General features: G+C 39.3%; 1 protein-coding gene and 1 pseudogene across 1 annotated transcript in view; one reads left to right on the forward strand and one right to left on the reverse strand.

Moving 5' to 3' along the window:
* Map3k15 (mitogen-activated protein kinase kinase kinase 15) overlaps positions 1-16,503 on the reverse strand; it is a 167,553-nt gene that overhangs the window by 138,250 nt on the left and 12,800 nt on the right. The window contains exons 2-3 of the mRNA XM_032889339.1: positions 12,020-12,159; positions 9,773-9,796 (exon numbers count right to left, since the gene is read on the reverse strand). Coding sequence (XP_032745230.1) covers positions 9,773-9,796; positions 12,020-12,159 — 164 coding nt within the window. The remainder of the gene's footprint in view (positions 1-9,772; positions 9,797-12,019; positions 12,160-16,503) is intronic.
* LOC116888278 lies at positions 752-1,290 on the forward strand (annotated as a pseudogene).

Genomic DNA, 16,503 nt, shown 5'->3' on the forward strand with positions numbered 1-16,503 from the left:
CAGGACGGGAGAGACAGCAGGAATCTTAACACTTCAGAAGGTAAAAATACCTCCTTTGAGAAAAATCTTTCAGAAACCATCCCAAAGTTTAAGAACGTTGTCAGAGAGAAATTGGAACTAATGGCTGCATTTTAAAATTCAAACTCCAAATGAAAGTAGCCTTAAGAATGCACTGTTCTTAGGAACAGAAAAGAAGGCCCAACACATCTTCAAAGGACTGAACACATTCAGACTTTTATGGGTAGAAATATGAGAAATTAAAAGGAAAAGCAATGATTAGCATAGCATATATCCAATAATGAACCAGGATCAGCCATTTTGAATGCTTATAGTTATAAATGGAAAATCTAAAGAACTTTAACAAAGGCAACTTACTTTATTCCATGGAGAAGTATTACAACCAATATCCTTGCCACATTCATAGTAAGTCTTATTCTAGATTCTCTGAAAAATCTCTAAAAATTAGAATATTGTAAAGTAAGTGAGGTCAGGAGGCCGAGGAAAAGCCATGACACTGAGGAGTTAGGTAGAGGAATCTATCCCATCAAGATTTTACTTCCTAGCCTAGCCAGTGGAATTTTCTAAAACTATTTCCATTGTAAATATCAAACTGTGAACAGACTATCTTATATTATCACTAGGTTAAATAAAAGATGGTTTTTGGCGCTCCTTTCATGGCTTCTGGCGGCGATAGGTGGTTCTGGCCCATGCCCGGGGCAACGTCCGCAGTAGGAGACCGTTGGGGTTTGCGTTGGCCATAGTGGACGGTGCTGTGGACACCATGCAGATGACCATGAAAGCGCTCCAGGGCAGTGAGTGCAGCCTACAGGAGGCTGAGGACGAGCTAGTGTCTACACTGAAGCACCTGGTCACAGATAAGCTGAATGTCCCTGTGTGCCAGCAACATCTGCTGTTCAAGGGCAAGGCCCTAGCAGATGAGAAGGGACTGTCAGATTACAACATTGGCCCCAACTCTAAACTCAACCTAGTTGTTAAGCCTTGGGAGAAGGTGCTACTGTAAGAAGGGTCTGCCCAGAGACTGGGCGACTCCCCAGCCATCCCCATCTGGCAGCTGATCTCCAAAGGCCTGGCCCCTCACTTCAGTATAGGAGATGCCAGCAGGGTCCTGGAACAACTACAGAGGGATTATGACAGGTCCTTGTGCCGCCTAATACTGGATGACATCGAATGTTTGGCCAGCGGCTTTCTACACCCTGAAGTGACTGAGGCCATGGAAAAGGGGTTTTGCAAATAGCATTGTGGGATTGTGGGGAGAAATCCCAGGTCAGGCCACAGAGCTGCATGTTGCATTAAATGTGTTCTCGTGTCAAAAAAGAAAAAAAAAAGATGTTTTCATAAGCAAAAATTACAAAAGTTTGTATTATACTTAAATGCCTACCCAACATACCATTATCTTACTGTGCTTCTTCCAGTTTGATTAAAAAATAAGCATTACTTTATGACAAATATATTTTCAAATGATATCTTTGTACTGTGGTCCTTTCCTAAAGGTAGCTTCCTCGTGGCACAATTATCAGAAGAAAAATTAAGGGGTTTTTGTTTGTGTAGGTATGTAGCAGACCATGGGTTTTTTTTTTTTTTTTTTTTTTTTCTGAAGTCATGTGAACAAGAAGCACATCAATACTGGAAAAAAAAAAGGCAGTCTCCCTGCATTTCAAACACAGCGATTTGAAAAATTCAAAGGACCAAGGATTAAGTAAAGCTCCATCCAATATAGATGGATGATCCTGGAAAGTGTACTTACCTATTTGAAACTTATTTCAATTTGTTTTTAAAATGGGGACAATAATAGTGTCTGCTTCAACAGGTAGGAGGTAGAGTTAATATGGGCATTTTGGGGCATACTTGTGGGCATCCAATAAGCACTATAAAATCATAATGGCTCTAAACCTGACTAGGAGATTTGAACCAGGGGATCCATTAATTCTTGAAGTTCTCTAAACATGAATGAGATAAATTTCATCTTTGTTATCATGTGCCTTCAACTGAAATGTGACACATTAGAAATGTAGGTAAAATTGCTTAGTAGTACTAGCAAAACCAAAGGCTTTGTTACTAATAGAAATAATGGACTTTTACCTATCGTAGTACCTATAAAGATCTCAAAAATAGCATTTATGCCTGTCATTACTATAAAATTATGACTGTTCTAGATCTGCCATTTAATTGTACTTAATGCATTAGTAAAATATCATGGAGATTAGTATGTATATCCTTTTAAATTGACTTAACTGTAATTCAATATAATTGGTTTTCTTTATAAGCCTTTGTATCTATGAATATTTAAACATATTCTCAAAATTCAAAGACTACAGACTCCTACAGTCTGAAACAGAGGAGCATATTATTCCTGTGGGCTAAGAACTACCACACATAACTATTTACAAATGCAGCACACAGAATGTCTTAGCTGTGGCCCTGGGATTCACAGATCCAGTTTTCTATGATTGTGGGGTATAGCTCATTTGGAAGCTGTTGCCTGGATTCTTCAAGAGGGCTCCAAAAATCAAAGCATGTTGGGGTTTCTACTTGGTTATCCCCCACCCACTCTAGTAAGTTTCATGTCTGTTGTGATAAAATACCTGAGAAAAAGCAACTTTAAAGGAGAAGGGGGTTTGTTCAGATTACAATTCTAAGTTACAGTCCATCATTGCAGGGAAGTCAAGGCAGGAACTTGAAGCAGCAAGTCATATCCACAGTAAAGAGCAGAGTGGAATTTATGTGTACATGCTTAGTGCTTAGTTCCCTTATAATCCAGGGCCCTGCCCATGAAATGGGATGTCATCTGCATCAGGATAGACCATTCCATCTCAATCAGACAAACTAAGACAAATGTCTCACAGGAAATGTCCTTAGGCTAACACGAGCCAGAGAACTGTTCACTGAGCTCTTCCCTGGTTGATTTTAGGTTGTTTCAAATTCAAAATATATTGTAGTGTATATATAGAGGGGCCTCATTGTGCTATAGCATGCGTGGTGGTCAGGACACGACATGCTATAGTTGGTTCTCTTCCTCTACTATGTGGATTCTAGGGACTGAACTTGGCACCAAGTATCTTAACCTGATGAGCCATCTTTGTTGGCCCAAGTTCACCATTAAGCTAACTGTCATATCCACTGTATTCAATCATGACTAACCAAAGACTGCTAGGATTGGTCATCAGCTGTTTCTGCTACAAATGCCTCAGGCAAAGTGGCCAATGGTCCAAGACTAGAATGGAAATACAAACTGGTGGTTTGAATAGGTACAGCCCCCATAAGACTCATGTGTTTGAATGCTTGGCCCATAAAGTGGCACTATTAAGAGGTGTGGCGTTGTTGGAAGAAGTATATCCTGGTAACGGTGAGTTTTGAGGTTTCCTATGCTCAAGCTATACCCAGTGTGGCACACAGTTTCCTTCTACTGCCTGCATATAAAGATGTAGAACTTTCTGCTCCTCCAGCACCACATCTGCCTGCATGCTGTCATGGTTCCCACCATGATGATAATGGACTAAACCTCTGAACTGTAAGCCAGCCCCAATCACATGTTTGCCTTTAAAAGAGTTACCATTACCATGGTGTATCTTCACAGCAATAGAACCCAAACTAAGACACAAACCCCATTATACCATTATACCAGCACTTACTTTTATTTATGGCTAGCAGCAGGTAGCAAATCTAGTTGTCAGCAAACACAGGGCTTATGAATGAATTCTTTGAAGCAAATACAGTATGTACAAACTAACTTTATAATGAATGACATTTACATTTGGCCTGCCAGAAAAAATTTTATACTGACACAACTATTCAAGTCAGAAGAGGAAAAAAGTCTCTAGGGGCAGATAAACAGTGATTTAGTGAATTCAGAATAAACTAAATTCTGATACTTGCAGATGAATGCTAACAGAATATGAGACTTAAGAGACTCACATCTTAAAATGCAAGTGGAAAAAGTCCAGAGGACTGAGAAGATTTAGCAAACTAAGGAGTATGTTGAAATATTTTTTAAAAATTATTTAATGTGACCCTATATGACATGGTCACATTCTGAGGAAGAAATTCCAAGTTGATAATAATCCAAAAATAATTGCAGGGTTTATTTAACCTTAATAAATATCTTTGTCTACCCATTTGGAAAACATTAAAGTGAACACACTTGTTTATCTAGGAAAATGCGAGCTGGTCTTATTTTTTTCAAGATCAATTCAAATGGCACTCTAATGTTACTCTTCTTGTGTGTATATGGTCAATAGAAGATCAAATGCATATAAGATACAGAAAACTTCAATAGGATAATTGTGGTATTGTGCCACTTCAAGGCAAATGAAAATCTATTTTATTTTAGAGCTAGCCCAAAGCTCAGAAGTCACCCAATTAATTAATCATTTTATAGATGAGAAAACCGAAATCCAGCAAGGTTAACCAACTGACTCCCAGATTACTACAGAGCCAAACAAATCCAGGCCTTGTCTATTCTTTACAAGAATTCTGGAAACTGTCACTTCACAAGAATTCTGAAAATCCTTAAATAAATCTAAATAAGATGCCCTAAACAAACAGGTGAGGATAAAACATTTTATTGTCTGTGAATTATGCTTTGAAGAAATAACACTACCCTCTTGGATCCAAAGACTTATTCACATAGTAGTCACAATACTAAGGCCATATAATACCAATTATATGATTCTAACATTGGTCTTGTGATGTTTAAGAGGTAAAGAGATGAGTTTTATGGTTTGTACTTCCTGAGTACCCCTATACATAAGAAAAACAAGATCAAAGAAACAAGTCAAAAAGGCCGTAATAGATTGAAGGTGAGGAAGAAATGACAGAAGATACAGAAATCCAATATTCGAAAGGCAGAGCCTGTATAGGACAGGTATTCTATGTATATGCTAGCGTGCCTACTACTCAGCTGTTTCTCCTCTAAAATAATTCAGGGCCAAAACACAGGGACTAGTGCCCACCCCCCACACACACACATACAAGCTGAGTTGTCTCATACTAAGTAACATAATTATGACAACCTCTCACAGGCCAACTTGCTCAAGACAATTCCTGAGATTAGAATAATTTTTCCCAGGGGGTTCTAGATTGTATCATGTCAACAATTAAAACTGACTATCACTATTAGAAAGATAGATGGTCTCCGTCTATCTGTGGGTTGTAGCCTTGCTTGAAATTGAGCCTTTACTAAAATGAGTAAAAGTCTTTACTTGAACTCAGATAGACCAAAGGACAGGGAAAAGAAAAGAGCAATTTAATTTTTTCCCAAAGTGTCCCTCAAACACTATATTAAGCATATCTTGTTGTCACCTTTGTAGAATGTAGAATATCCTGGGAGATAACCCGCTGGAGGATTATCTCGATTACACTGAGGTGAGAAGACCTGCTCACCTTGGGTGACATTTTTTTGGATGGGTGCCTAAACTGTGTAACTGGAGAAAGGGAGCTGAAAATGAAGGGAGCATTAATATGTCTCTCTCCTTCCTGACAGTGGATGTGATGTGACCAGCTGCTTCCCTGCAGTAACAGACCCTTTCTCTCTTAAGTTGTTTTTGTCAGAGTGTTTTATCACTGCAAAAGGAAAAGAAACTAAGATATCATGTCTGATAATTTCAGCTCTGAAGCCATGGCAAACTTTAAAAGTGAGGAGGGAAAAATTAGAATAAAACTGAACATGGGCTTTACCATACCCATATGTTGGAGAAGATGTCCAGAATGTAAAACAATGGTCCTAATATTGTTTCTCAAAGAATTTTTAATTCATTGGGATTATAAAGATAACCACTTAAACAAGAACAATACATTTCTCTAAAATCTTACTTTCCAGAAAAAAAAAAATAATCACCTAGTCCAAAAGTCAAGAACCAGATTACTTTTTAATAAAATGGTACTTTTTAATAATGTGATCCTAGCTTGGAAAATTAACTCTTTTTTTATACAAACAATTTGAACTCTGACATTAGGACATACCAAGTGAAAATAAGGTCTAGTGTTCTTTCAACAATTTCTTCTATAAACGTCCAATGGAACATACCACCAAATAATCCTCCTAAGATTGAGAGACAGTATAGTATCTTTCCTCTCTGTTAAGGTTCTGTATTTTTCTTCAGGTAATAAACACTTAATCCAACTGAAAAATATATTTCTGAGCTTATGCATTCTGAGGAATGCACTTCTTACTCTTGAGGTACATATGACTTCTGTACTTCTGGTTTTTCTCCAGTGTATTGCTTATAATGCTTGCATACCTAGGTGCATTGTCCAGATCCCCACCAGCTGAGACCTCTTCTGCAGACCAGCTGTGCTGTCAGATCCTTCTAGAACGTTTGTCAATGACAAACTATACCTCCCCCAAGGTTACACTCCTTCCAGGGATGTATGAATATAAAAGTATTAAAACCGGGGCATCTCATGACAGCTGAGGAGAGCACAGAACAGCTCTTCTAAACTCAGACCTCCCAGGGAAGCTGGCTACCATTATCACTATCACCGGGCCAGCACTATAGCTCCACCATCTCTTTGCCCAAACTGGCTTCACTGCCTCCCCTTGCCCAGTGTGGACCCCAAGGGCATTTCTTTTTTTTTTTTTTTAAAGATCTATTTATTCTATATAAGTACACTGTAACTGTCTTCAGAAACACCAGAAGAGGGCATCAGATCTCATTACAGATGGTTGTGAGCCACCATGTAGTTGCTGGGATTTGAACTCAGGACTTCTGGAAGAGCAATCATGCTCTTAACCGCTGAGCCATCTCCAGCCCCCCCAAGGGCATTTCTAATTCCGCCTCTTAGACCCTAAACTAAGTCTCAGACTCTGCTTCCTGTAATTCACATAAATTAACCCATGTGAAGGAAAACTAGAACAAAAGAAGTTGCAGAATACCTTTAGAGTATCCACACTAGTGACAAAGTGCCAGGGAGTTCCAAGGTTTAATAGATAAAACAGCCTGGGGCTGGCTACATTTTAGTCTTTTCCTTTTATAAACATGCAATCTTTGATCTGCTACAATATAAATATACCTTTTTTCTTGTTTTGAGTGTGTGTGTGTGTGTGTGTGTGTGTGTGTGTGTGTGTGTGTGTGTGTGTGTGTGTGTGTGTTTCAAGGGCAGGGGTTTCTCTGTGTAGTACTGGCTGTCCTAGAACTCATAGAGATCCACCTGCCTATGCCTCCCAAGTGCTACGGTTAAAGGTATGCACCTCCACAATCCATAAATATACCTTCTAAATTGATAAAATATCGAAAGTGACTATTTTTATCTCTCAATAGAAACCAATACAATAATTAATATAAATAAAAACACAGCAAAAGTGAGAAGTCATTTTCTTAGAACTCTGACCAAATGAACTTCCCCAAAACCAAAAGAAGATTTTGTAGGTTTTAAATATTTGAATCATGAACTAAATGTGGTATTAAAAGATTTTGAACTCAAGAAGGATGACTAAAATGCAGATGCTTTACTCCTTCTTTAAAAGGGGAACAAGAATACCCTTGGGAGGGAATAGGGAGGCAAAGATTAGAACACAGGCAGAAGGAACGCCCATTCAGAGCCTGCCCCACATGTGGCCCATACATATACAGCCACCAAACTAGATAAGATGGATGAAGCAAAGAGGTGCAGGCTGACAGGAACCGGATGTAGATCTCTCCTGAGAGACACAGCCAGAATACAGCAAATACATAGGCGAATGCCAGCAGCAAACTACTGAACTGTGGACGGGACTCCCTTTGAAGGAATCAGAGAAAGGACTGAAAGAGCTTGAAGGGGCTCGAGACCCCATATGAACAACAATGCCAACCAACCAGAGCTTCCAGGGACTAATCCACTACCCAAAGACTGACCCTGGGCTCCAACCTCATAGGTAGCAATGGATAGCCTAGTAAGAGCACCAGTGGAAGGGGAAGCCCTTGGTCCTGCCAAGACTGAACCCCCAGTGAACTTGACTGCTGGGGGGAGGGTGGTAATGGGGGGAGGATGGGGAGGGAACACCCCCTACAGAAGGGGAGAGGGAGAATTCTATGGGAGTCCTGAGTGTCTCAGCAGCTCAGTGGGACCCTTTGAAGAGGTAGTCACATAAAGTTCCCACTCTCCTAAAGAGGGTGCCCTGCTGAGAACCTCTTCTCCTGGGCCCTTCCTACCACATCGCCCGTGGAGTGACACCAAGAGTGGAACAGGAAAAGTGACACCAAAGCCTTCCCTTCTAGAAGGGCTGAGACAGAAGCTTTGATCTAATGGCTTATTTCTAGGCTAGTTTCTTAAACCATAATGACATATATCAGAAGGTGGTGGGAAGCAACTTGGTGCACCTTCAACAGGTAGGGCGAGAGATGGCTCATCGATTAAAAGCAGCGATTGCTTTTCAAAGGACCAATTCCCAGCACCCACATGGCAAGTCACAACCATGGGTTAATTCCAGTTCTGAAGGATCAATGCCCTCCCTGAACAATGCATGGTGCACAAACAGACATGCAGACAAAACAACCATATACATAAAATAACATTTTGTTTTGTTTTATGAGACACGGTTTTTCTGGGTAGCTTGGGTCATTCTGGAACTTGCTCTGGAACTCAGAGATTTTTCTGCCTCTGCTTCCAGAATTCTGGAATTAAAGGTGTACACCATCACTGGCAGGCTAAAATATTTTTTAATGTAGGGTAATTTTAGGACAATTTCTGAGGAGATAGGTGATCTGCTGAAATGTTTTTAAGGTGACAATTTCGTTAGCTTGTTCAAAGTAACCTGGTGATGAAACAGCACAAGTGCAGGACTTTGATGAAAATCTGGAGACTTAAGGAGTGAACAGGTAGTAACAGAAGGAAATGAGTTCCATCATGCTTCCTTTTGAGTTGTGTCAGAGAACATCAGACGTAGCCCCCATATAAACTGTTACAAGTTCACATTCCTCCAGCACCCAAAAGAAAAAAAAAGAAAAAAGTAAAAAGAAAAAAGAAAAGACTAGGGGGCTGGAGAGATGGCTCAGTGGTTAAGAGCACTGATTGCTCTTCCAGAGGTCCTGAGTTCAAATCCCAGCAACCACATGGTGGCTCACAACCATCTGTAATGGGATCTGATGCCTTCTTCTGGTGTGTCTGAAGACAGCGACAGTGTACTCAAATATAATAAATAAATCTTTAAAAAAATGTAAAAAGAAAAGACTACAGGACTGACTCAATTCAGAAAGAAACACCCAGATTGCACCACATACTTGCCTGACCTGACCTCTTGCTCTACTCCCTAAATGACTGAGTTGGGTCCTGTACTACCAACCAAGTTGTGGGACAAGTGCTTTCTAGTGTTTTCTTAGCACTGAAATCAACAGGCATGATTGACAAACTCACCTGTGTGGGCTGGCAAGATGGCTCAGCCAGTAAAGACACTTGCCACTAAGCTTGATAATCTGAGTTCAATTCTGGTGCTCACATGGTGGAAAGAGTACTGGTTCTAACATGCATGCATGCCATGGTGCATGCCCCTATCACCCTGCCATGTTCACTCGAAATAAATGAAAATATTCTAAAAAGAAAATTTCCTTGCTACCTATATGATCAGTCAAGCATTTTACCAATTTATATAAATGTGACTTAAAAATCTCTAAATTCATTTATAAAATATTTATGAATCACCCTGTGTGAGAGGTACTACTGTACATTTGATTAACAATCAGTTAAAGCATTCTATTTATTCTTTAAAATATTGTTTTAAATAAAAATATTATACATAATAAATAAAATTACCCCGAAAATCTTAAGATGTAATACTTACTATGTTTTTTTGAGTGACCATATCCTGAAAAGAAAAAGAAAATATGAATATAATTTTAAAGTCAATTTTCATAAGCTAGTATTCTCCACATCTTAAAGGGTTAATCATTTGGTTTCCCCTCTGAAAGCTTCAAACAGGATGAAACTCAAACTGTAAAATTCAGATGCCAAGGAAAACTGGTCATAATTGGAATTACTGGAGGAGATCTATGCTTATTAGAATGTTCCCATATGTATTAGAGACTTACTTATTCAAATATATTTTAAGATCTCACTTTGGGGTACCCTGGTTCTTGCCTTGCCAGAAAAAAGCATCAGTTACACTAAGTAAAGCACTGGGCTATGCTTTGATTTGGAACTATTTCTTGTATGGACTTATATGAAGGCTTCAGGCCATTCCTTAGTCAGCCTGCTCACAGAATGGTGTTGTTCAAAGTAGTCCTGTCACTCCACTGGAACAGTCCAGGCATGTTCAAAGTATAACGAGGAGAGTATTTGTTAACTGAGCACAATGGTTATAAAGCACTTGATTGTTACATTTTTACACTGGAATCCTACATTTATTTAAACAGAATACATAATTAAATATCTTCCCTATAAAACATGTATTATATATTGTAACATTTCTGGTAACAAGCACATACTTTTGTTTGGTGTTAGGTATACCTGGCTAGTCATTTCTATTTTAGGAAATATTTGTCCTATTAAAAATTAAAAACTTCTCTTTTTATCTTCTTTCTTTTGCCCCTTCCCTTTGTCTCCTTCCCCCATTAAAATCTCACCACGTGGAAAAAAATTAAAAACTCTGTAACCCCTTAATAAAAAATTAAAACTTATCTAGGTCATAGGATTTTATTGGAGGTTTTGCTGAGATACCGTGGAGAAAAAATATTATACAAATGGAAAAATACATTCTAACTTCATGTTTCTCAAACTGTAAATCATATAAATTTTCATATTAATAATTTCTAAAGATTTCTAAGCACAACTAATTTAGGAAATAATAATATATACAGATGTAAAATAATTTAGATTGGCTTAAGGTCTTTGGAAATTATTCTATAAATAACTTATATTGACAAAAGTTTCTTTTCTCAATCACATGAACAGTTTCTGTACAATGTAGTCGTGAGCTCTAATTAGATAGTACACATTTATATAAAGTGTGTGTAAAATTTACTATATATAGTTTACACATCTGAAACAAGTTAACATTTCTTTCAAGAAATAATCTCTAATCATTACAGAAGCCAGAAAAAATTGGTTTAATATTAAACTTAAGAAATATAAACATCCAATTTTGATAATAAATTGTTCTGTTTTACACTCATGATTTTTAGTGCTGTGAGAGCTGAATACTTAAGAATGATGGCTGTGTAGTCCACCTCTCTAAACCACTGGTTCCCATCCTTTTTTGTATATTTGGGATTTAAACAAAAAGTGTCTGGGCCCCACCCTCAGAGACTATGATATATTCAATCTGGGTGTGACCTGGGCTTTGGGGCATTTACCAGCTTTTTCGGTGATTTTAAAGACCAGTCAAGGTTGAGAGGTAGTACTGTAAATTACTTTTAAAATGATTTTACACAGACAAGGACTTCTCACCTACTGCTAAGATATACAGCACTATTAATAAAAGATGACATTTGGAATAATTCCCATTAGAAATTTACATTTTATCAATATAAACATTTTAAAAGTACTATGCTATCAAGAAAGCTTTCATAAAGTTTTCAAAAAACATAGTTTTGAAATTCTCAATAATTACTGAGTTGTGCAGGAACACAGAGGTTTCCATAGTTTAGCTCTGCTTTCAAAGTAGAGGAAAATAAATGAAATGCTGATTATGTCTATGCTATTTTTTTGAACACTTTAATGACTGTTAGGTGTCTTCATATGTTTACAAACAAATTGAGAACTGATTTTTATAACACGTTGATTTGGTTCCCACTGCCCATGAGGGAACTCAGAGCCATGTGCTTGCATCAATGGAAACTAACAGATTTTGCTTCTGCTTCCTTAAATCTGAAGTGCTGAGTGCCTATAAGAGCTCAGGATAGCAAGGATGCTCACACAGCAGGCAGGAGTCACCTATGGAAGCTAGCAAGTATAGCAGGAAGGAAGAAACTCTACAAGTAATTCTTTAGTACATTTTCTAACACCCAATGCTGTAAGTTATATTTCAACTGGACATATCATGCTACTCTAAAATTAAGTCTCCAAAGGAAGGTAAACAAATGTTCCTTACCTTCAACGACAGAGCAGTGTCAGCATCAGTATCGTAGTACAGAATTACATTATTAGCCATGTCAAAACTCTCTCGGACTCCAAGATGATAGAAAAGGGAAGGCTGTCTGGAGATATCACTCATGTCCACAATGGCAACATCTGAGATGAACAAAGAGTTAAAAGAGAGCTGAGGTGATCTGTGTACTTACTTCTATTTGCTGCTGATCCTCAATGAGAATTATGGAAATCTGCATTTCTACCATCAGCTTTTTGCATAAAATAGAAGTGGGAAATTATTTAATTAGGATTACCGCCCATGAACTATAAAAGCGAAACAGTAAGAATTTAAATAAAATAATGAGGAGATGTGTGTGTGTGTGTGTATGTGAAGCAGGGTCTCCCTATGCAGCTCTTGTTTATAGCCTGGAACTCACAGAGGTGAGCTTGCCTCTGCCTCATAAGTGCTGGGATTAAGGAAATGTGACACACTACACCTGTTTTTCTTTTTCTTTTTTCTTTTCTGTTTTTCTTTTTTAAAGGCCGAGAATATACTCTCACTTAGAACTTGCTGACATATTTGTTTTGAGTGGTGGTTCTTCTGAAATAAACATACAAAGACTACACATACCTATTAATAAAAAGTAACAGAATAAAGCCCATGCCCATGTGCTCAGCATTCTAGCACTACTCAGACCCTACATAGCTCTCCTTACTGCCAGAGAAAACTTCCCTCATCTATGTACCAGTTCTATGCATATATGTGCATGCTCTAAGCTGAGTGCCTGGATGCCCATAAAATTCAAGTGTTGAAACCAGACCCCCTAATGTGACAGCATTTACAAAGGGTGCCTTTGGCAGGTGAGAAGGTCATGAGGGCTGAATATACATGAATGAAATCGGTGTCATCTTCTATGAGGCTCCAGAGAGTTGAGCTGTCCTTTCTACCCCAAGAGGACACTGGGATAAATACAGACTGTCATCAGACATGGAATATGCTGGTACCCAGCCTCCAGAATTGCGAGATAAATCTGTTATTTGTCAGCCATCTGGGCTATAGTATTTGGTGCCAGCCACCAGAAAAGACTATATAATACACACAGCATATGTTTGGTTTCACATGTCTTTGAACTTTATATCCATTAATACTATCAGCCACATTCTTTGGCTTTCTAGTGTTTGATGTGACTTGACCAAATTGTCTCAGTATAGTCCTTCGTTATGTACTGGCTGATTTTGTGTGTCAACTTGACACAAGCTGGAGTTATCTCAGGGAAAGGAGCCTCTCTTGAGGAAATGCCTCCATGAGACCCAGCTGTAAGGCATTTTCTCAATTAGTGATCAAGGGTGGGAGGGCCCCTTGTGGATGTTGCCATCCCTGGGCTGGTGGTCTTGGGTTCTATAAGAAAGCAAGCTGAGAAAGCCAGGGGAAGCAAGCCAGTAAGTAACATCCCTCCATGGCCTCTGCATCAGCTCCTGCTTCCTGACCTGCTTGAGTTCCAGTCCTGACTTCCTTTGGTGATGGACAGCAATGTGGAAGCCAAATAAACCCTTCCCTCTCCAACTTGCTTCTTGGTCATGATGATTTTTGCAGGAATAGAAACCCTGACTGTGATGTTTTATATATGCTCAGCCCAGGACGTGGCACTGTTGGGAGGTGTGGTCTTTTTGGAGTCCGTGTGTCACTATGTGTGTGGGCTTTAAGACCTTCACCTTAGCTACCTGGAAGTCAGTCTTCCATTAGCAGCCTTCAGATGAAGATGTACCTATACCTTAGGAAGTCCTCAACCATATTGGGCAGAGGGCAGTTAACAGAAGCTGGAGGAAGTAATCTTATCTGCTATCTAGGAATTTGCAAGAATTATGCAACTAAAATGGACTGTCAATGGAGGGTGGACATGCCAGGAGAGTATTTAAAGAAGAAAGAAAGTGCAAAGGGCCAGAGGCAAGACACATGCAAATATTAATATGGGAGCCATGATACCTTTGGAAATGAATCTGGAAGGGTTACTAGGTAAGAGGTATTTATAGGAGTCCCAGTGGGACTGGACTCTGAGGCAATGCGGAGTCTATGGTAAGGTTCTTGGAAACTTGGTTTTGTTTTGTTTTTGTTGTTTTTTCCCATTTTTATTGGATATTTCTTTATCTACATTTCAAATATTATTCCCCTTCCTGGTTTCCCCTCCAGAAATCCCCCCATTCCTCTGCCTTCATGAGGGTGCTCCCCACCCACCCACCCACCTCCCTGCCCTGGCATTCCCTGTACTTCCGGCATCGAGCCTTCACAGGAGAAAGGGTTTCTTTTCCCATTGATGCCCAACAAGGCCATCCTCTGCTACATATGATGCTAGGGCTATGGGTCCCTCCTGTGTACTCTTGGGATGGTGGTTTGGTCCCTGGGAGCTCGGGGGGTCTGGTTGGTTGATGTTGTTATTCTTATGGGATTGCAAACCCCCTCAGCTACCTCATTTCTTTCTCTACCTCCTCCAGGGAGGACCCCGTTCTTAGTCCAATGGTTGACTGTGAGCATCTGTCTCTATATTTGTCTGGCTCTGGCAGAGCCTCTCAGGAGACAACTATATCAGTCTCCTGTCAGCAAGCACTTCTTGGCATCCCCAATAGTGACTGGGTTTGGTGACTGCATGTGGGATGGATCCCCATGTGTGGCAGTCTCTGGATGGCCTTTCCTTCAGTCTCTGCTCCACACTTTGTATTTCCTCCTGTGAGAATTTTGTGGAATTTTTTTATTCAGAACATATATAAGCTACAATGAAATTCCAATGTCCCTCATCTCACAAATTATAAGCTCCTGACTAGTTTTATCTCTGTAACCCACACCATACCCTCTACATTCTTTCAAGCAAATACTAGATGCCATATTATTTTCTTCCTAAAGATTTTAGGATGTATGACTAAAACATGAAAACTTGAAGGGAAAAAACAGTATCAGTGTCTTACCTAGAGGTACTTTATTTTAAAATAGCCATATTAGAGGTTTTAACACAGGAGTCTACCATATTACATTTCACCTATTATTGTTTATTGCTAATAAAGAACAAACATACATGCTAAGGAACTCAGTTGGGTCGCTTTATCTCAAATGGATGATTCTGTTCTCTGCAGACATACGCACTGAGTCAAAACATAACAGCAGTATATATTAGGTATTCTGCCTACTTGATTCCCCCTTCACTCTTCTTTGTCAAAATTACATTTAAGTGTCCCATAGTGGTGCTGTTGTAAAAGGCAACAATGCTGCTAACTCCAAGGCAACAGTGACTACTAACATTAATTAGAGGAAAGGAAGCAAAGGGAAGAAGAGAAAGAGTGGGGGAAAGAGGCAGAGCACAGGGCTGAAGGACACCAGTTCATTCCTGTAGGCAGTCTTGAACCTGACACAGTAGCCTTTTGTTAAGTGGATCAAGTTTTCATCTGACAACACAAATTCTTTCCTTTCTGTGACCTCTCAATATTCTGAACTGTAATCTAGATACTGGCCTCACCACCTCCAGAAAGGTGGCCATCTGTGTCTTTACCCAAGTCTTGGACAGAGACTCTTCAGTACCAATTAAAACTAGACAGGTAAACACTGCTGCTAAGAAGCGATTCAGAGTTTGGAGACAGTGGCTGGAGGACTGCAATTTCCAAGTCAGCCTGAGCTATATAGCAAAACTGTCTTCAATAATAAGCCCCTCTTCAAGTTCTAACTCATGTTAAATTATAAAATCATTTTAAACTTGAAGAGAATTGAAACAGGGCCTCACTACATAGATCAGACTAGCCTTGACCTCACAGATATATGATGCTTCTGTCTCCCAACTCCCAAAATATATACCACTATATTGGGCTCATTAAGTTTAAAACTTTTACCTGACTGACATTTGTCACTCAACTGAATAGACTGAATTCACTTTGAGGAGTTGTGCCTAAAGGAGATTCAACTAGTTTGCTTTTAGAGCAAGTATGACACTCACTAATCTAGCACTGGGTTTCTAAATGCTAATTCTGATTAAGACACCAGACTGAATTTTTTTAAAGAGGCCACCAATCCAAGTAATCACAGCACTCAAAAGTCAAAAGGCAGGACTGCTTTGAGTTCCAGATCAGCATAGGTTACAATGTGAGACTGCATTTCAAAACAGAAACAAACAACAAAAAATCCCAAACAACTGAAAAGAAGAGAAAAAAAAGAGGCTATCAATCCCTTCTAATCTTTCCTTATCACAACATTTAAAGCCTTGCCAAATAGAAAATCCCTCTAGATGTCTCTTCTGGATTTCAGAGGCTTCTAGAAGTCAGGGGTAAGGGAAATGTAGCTCTGGCTTCACTTTACAGGTGGGGAAAATGAAGCACAAAGCCATTAACAAACTCCTCAAGGTCAGAGCTGGGCGGAAAATAGACTGGGCTCAAACTCACCCTTTCTGGGCCCAAGTTGGGCTGGCCAGGGCCTAGATGACGTTTACTACTGTTCTGACTCACTTTCTAATGCTGAGCTACCTGGGAGCA

Source organism: Rattus rattus, chromosome X (genome assembly GCF_011064425.1).
Source record: "Rattus rattus isolate New Zealand chromosome X, Rrattus_CSIRO_v1, whole genome shotgun sequence".
NCBI lineage: Eukaryota > Metazoa > Chordata > Mammalia > Rodentia > Muridae > Rattus > Rattus rattus.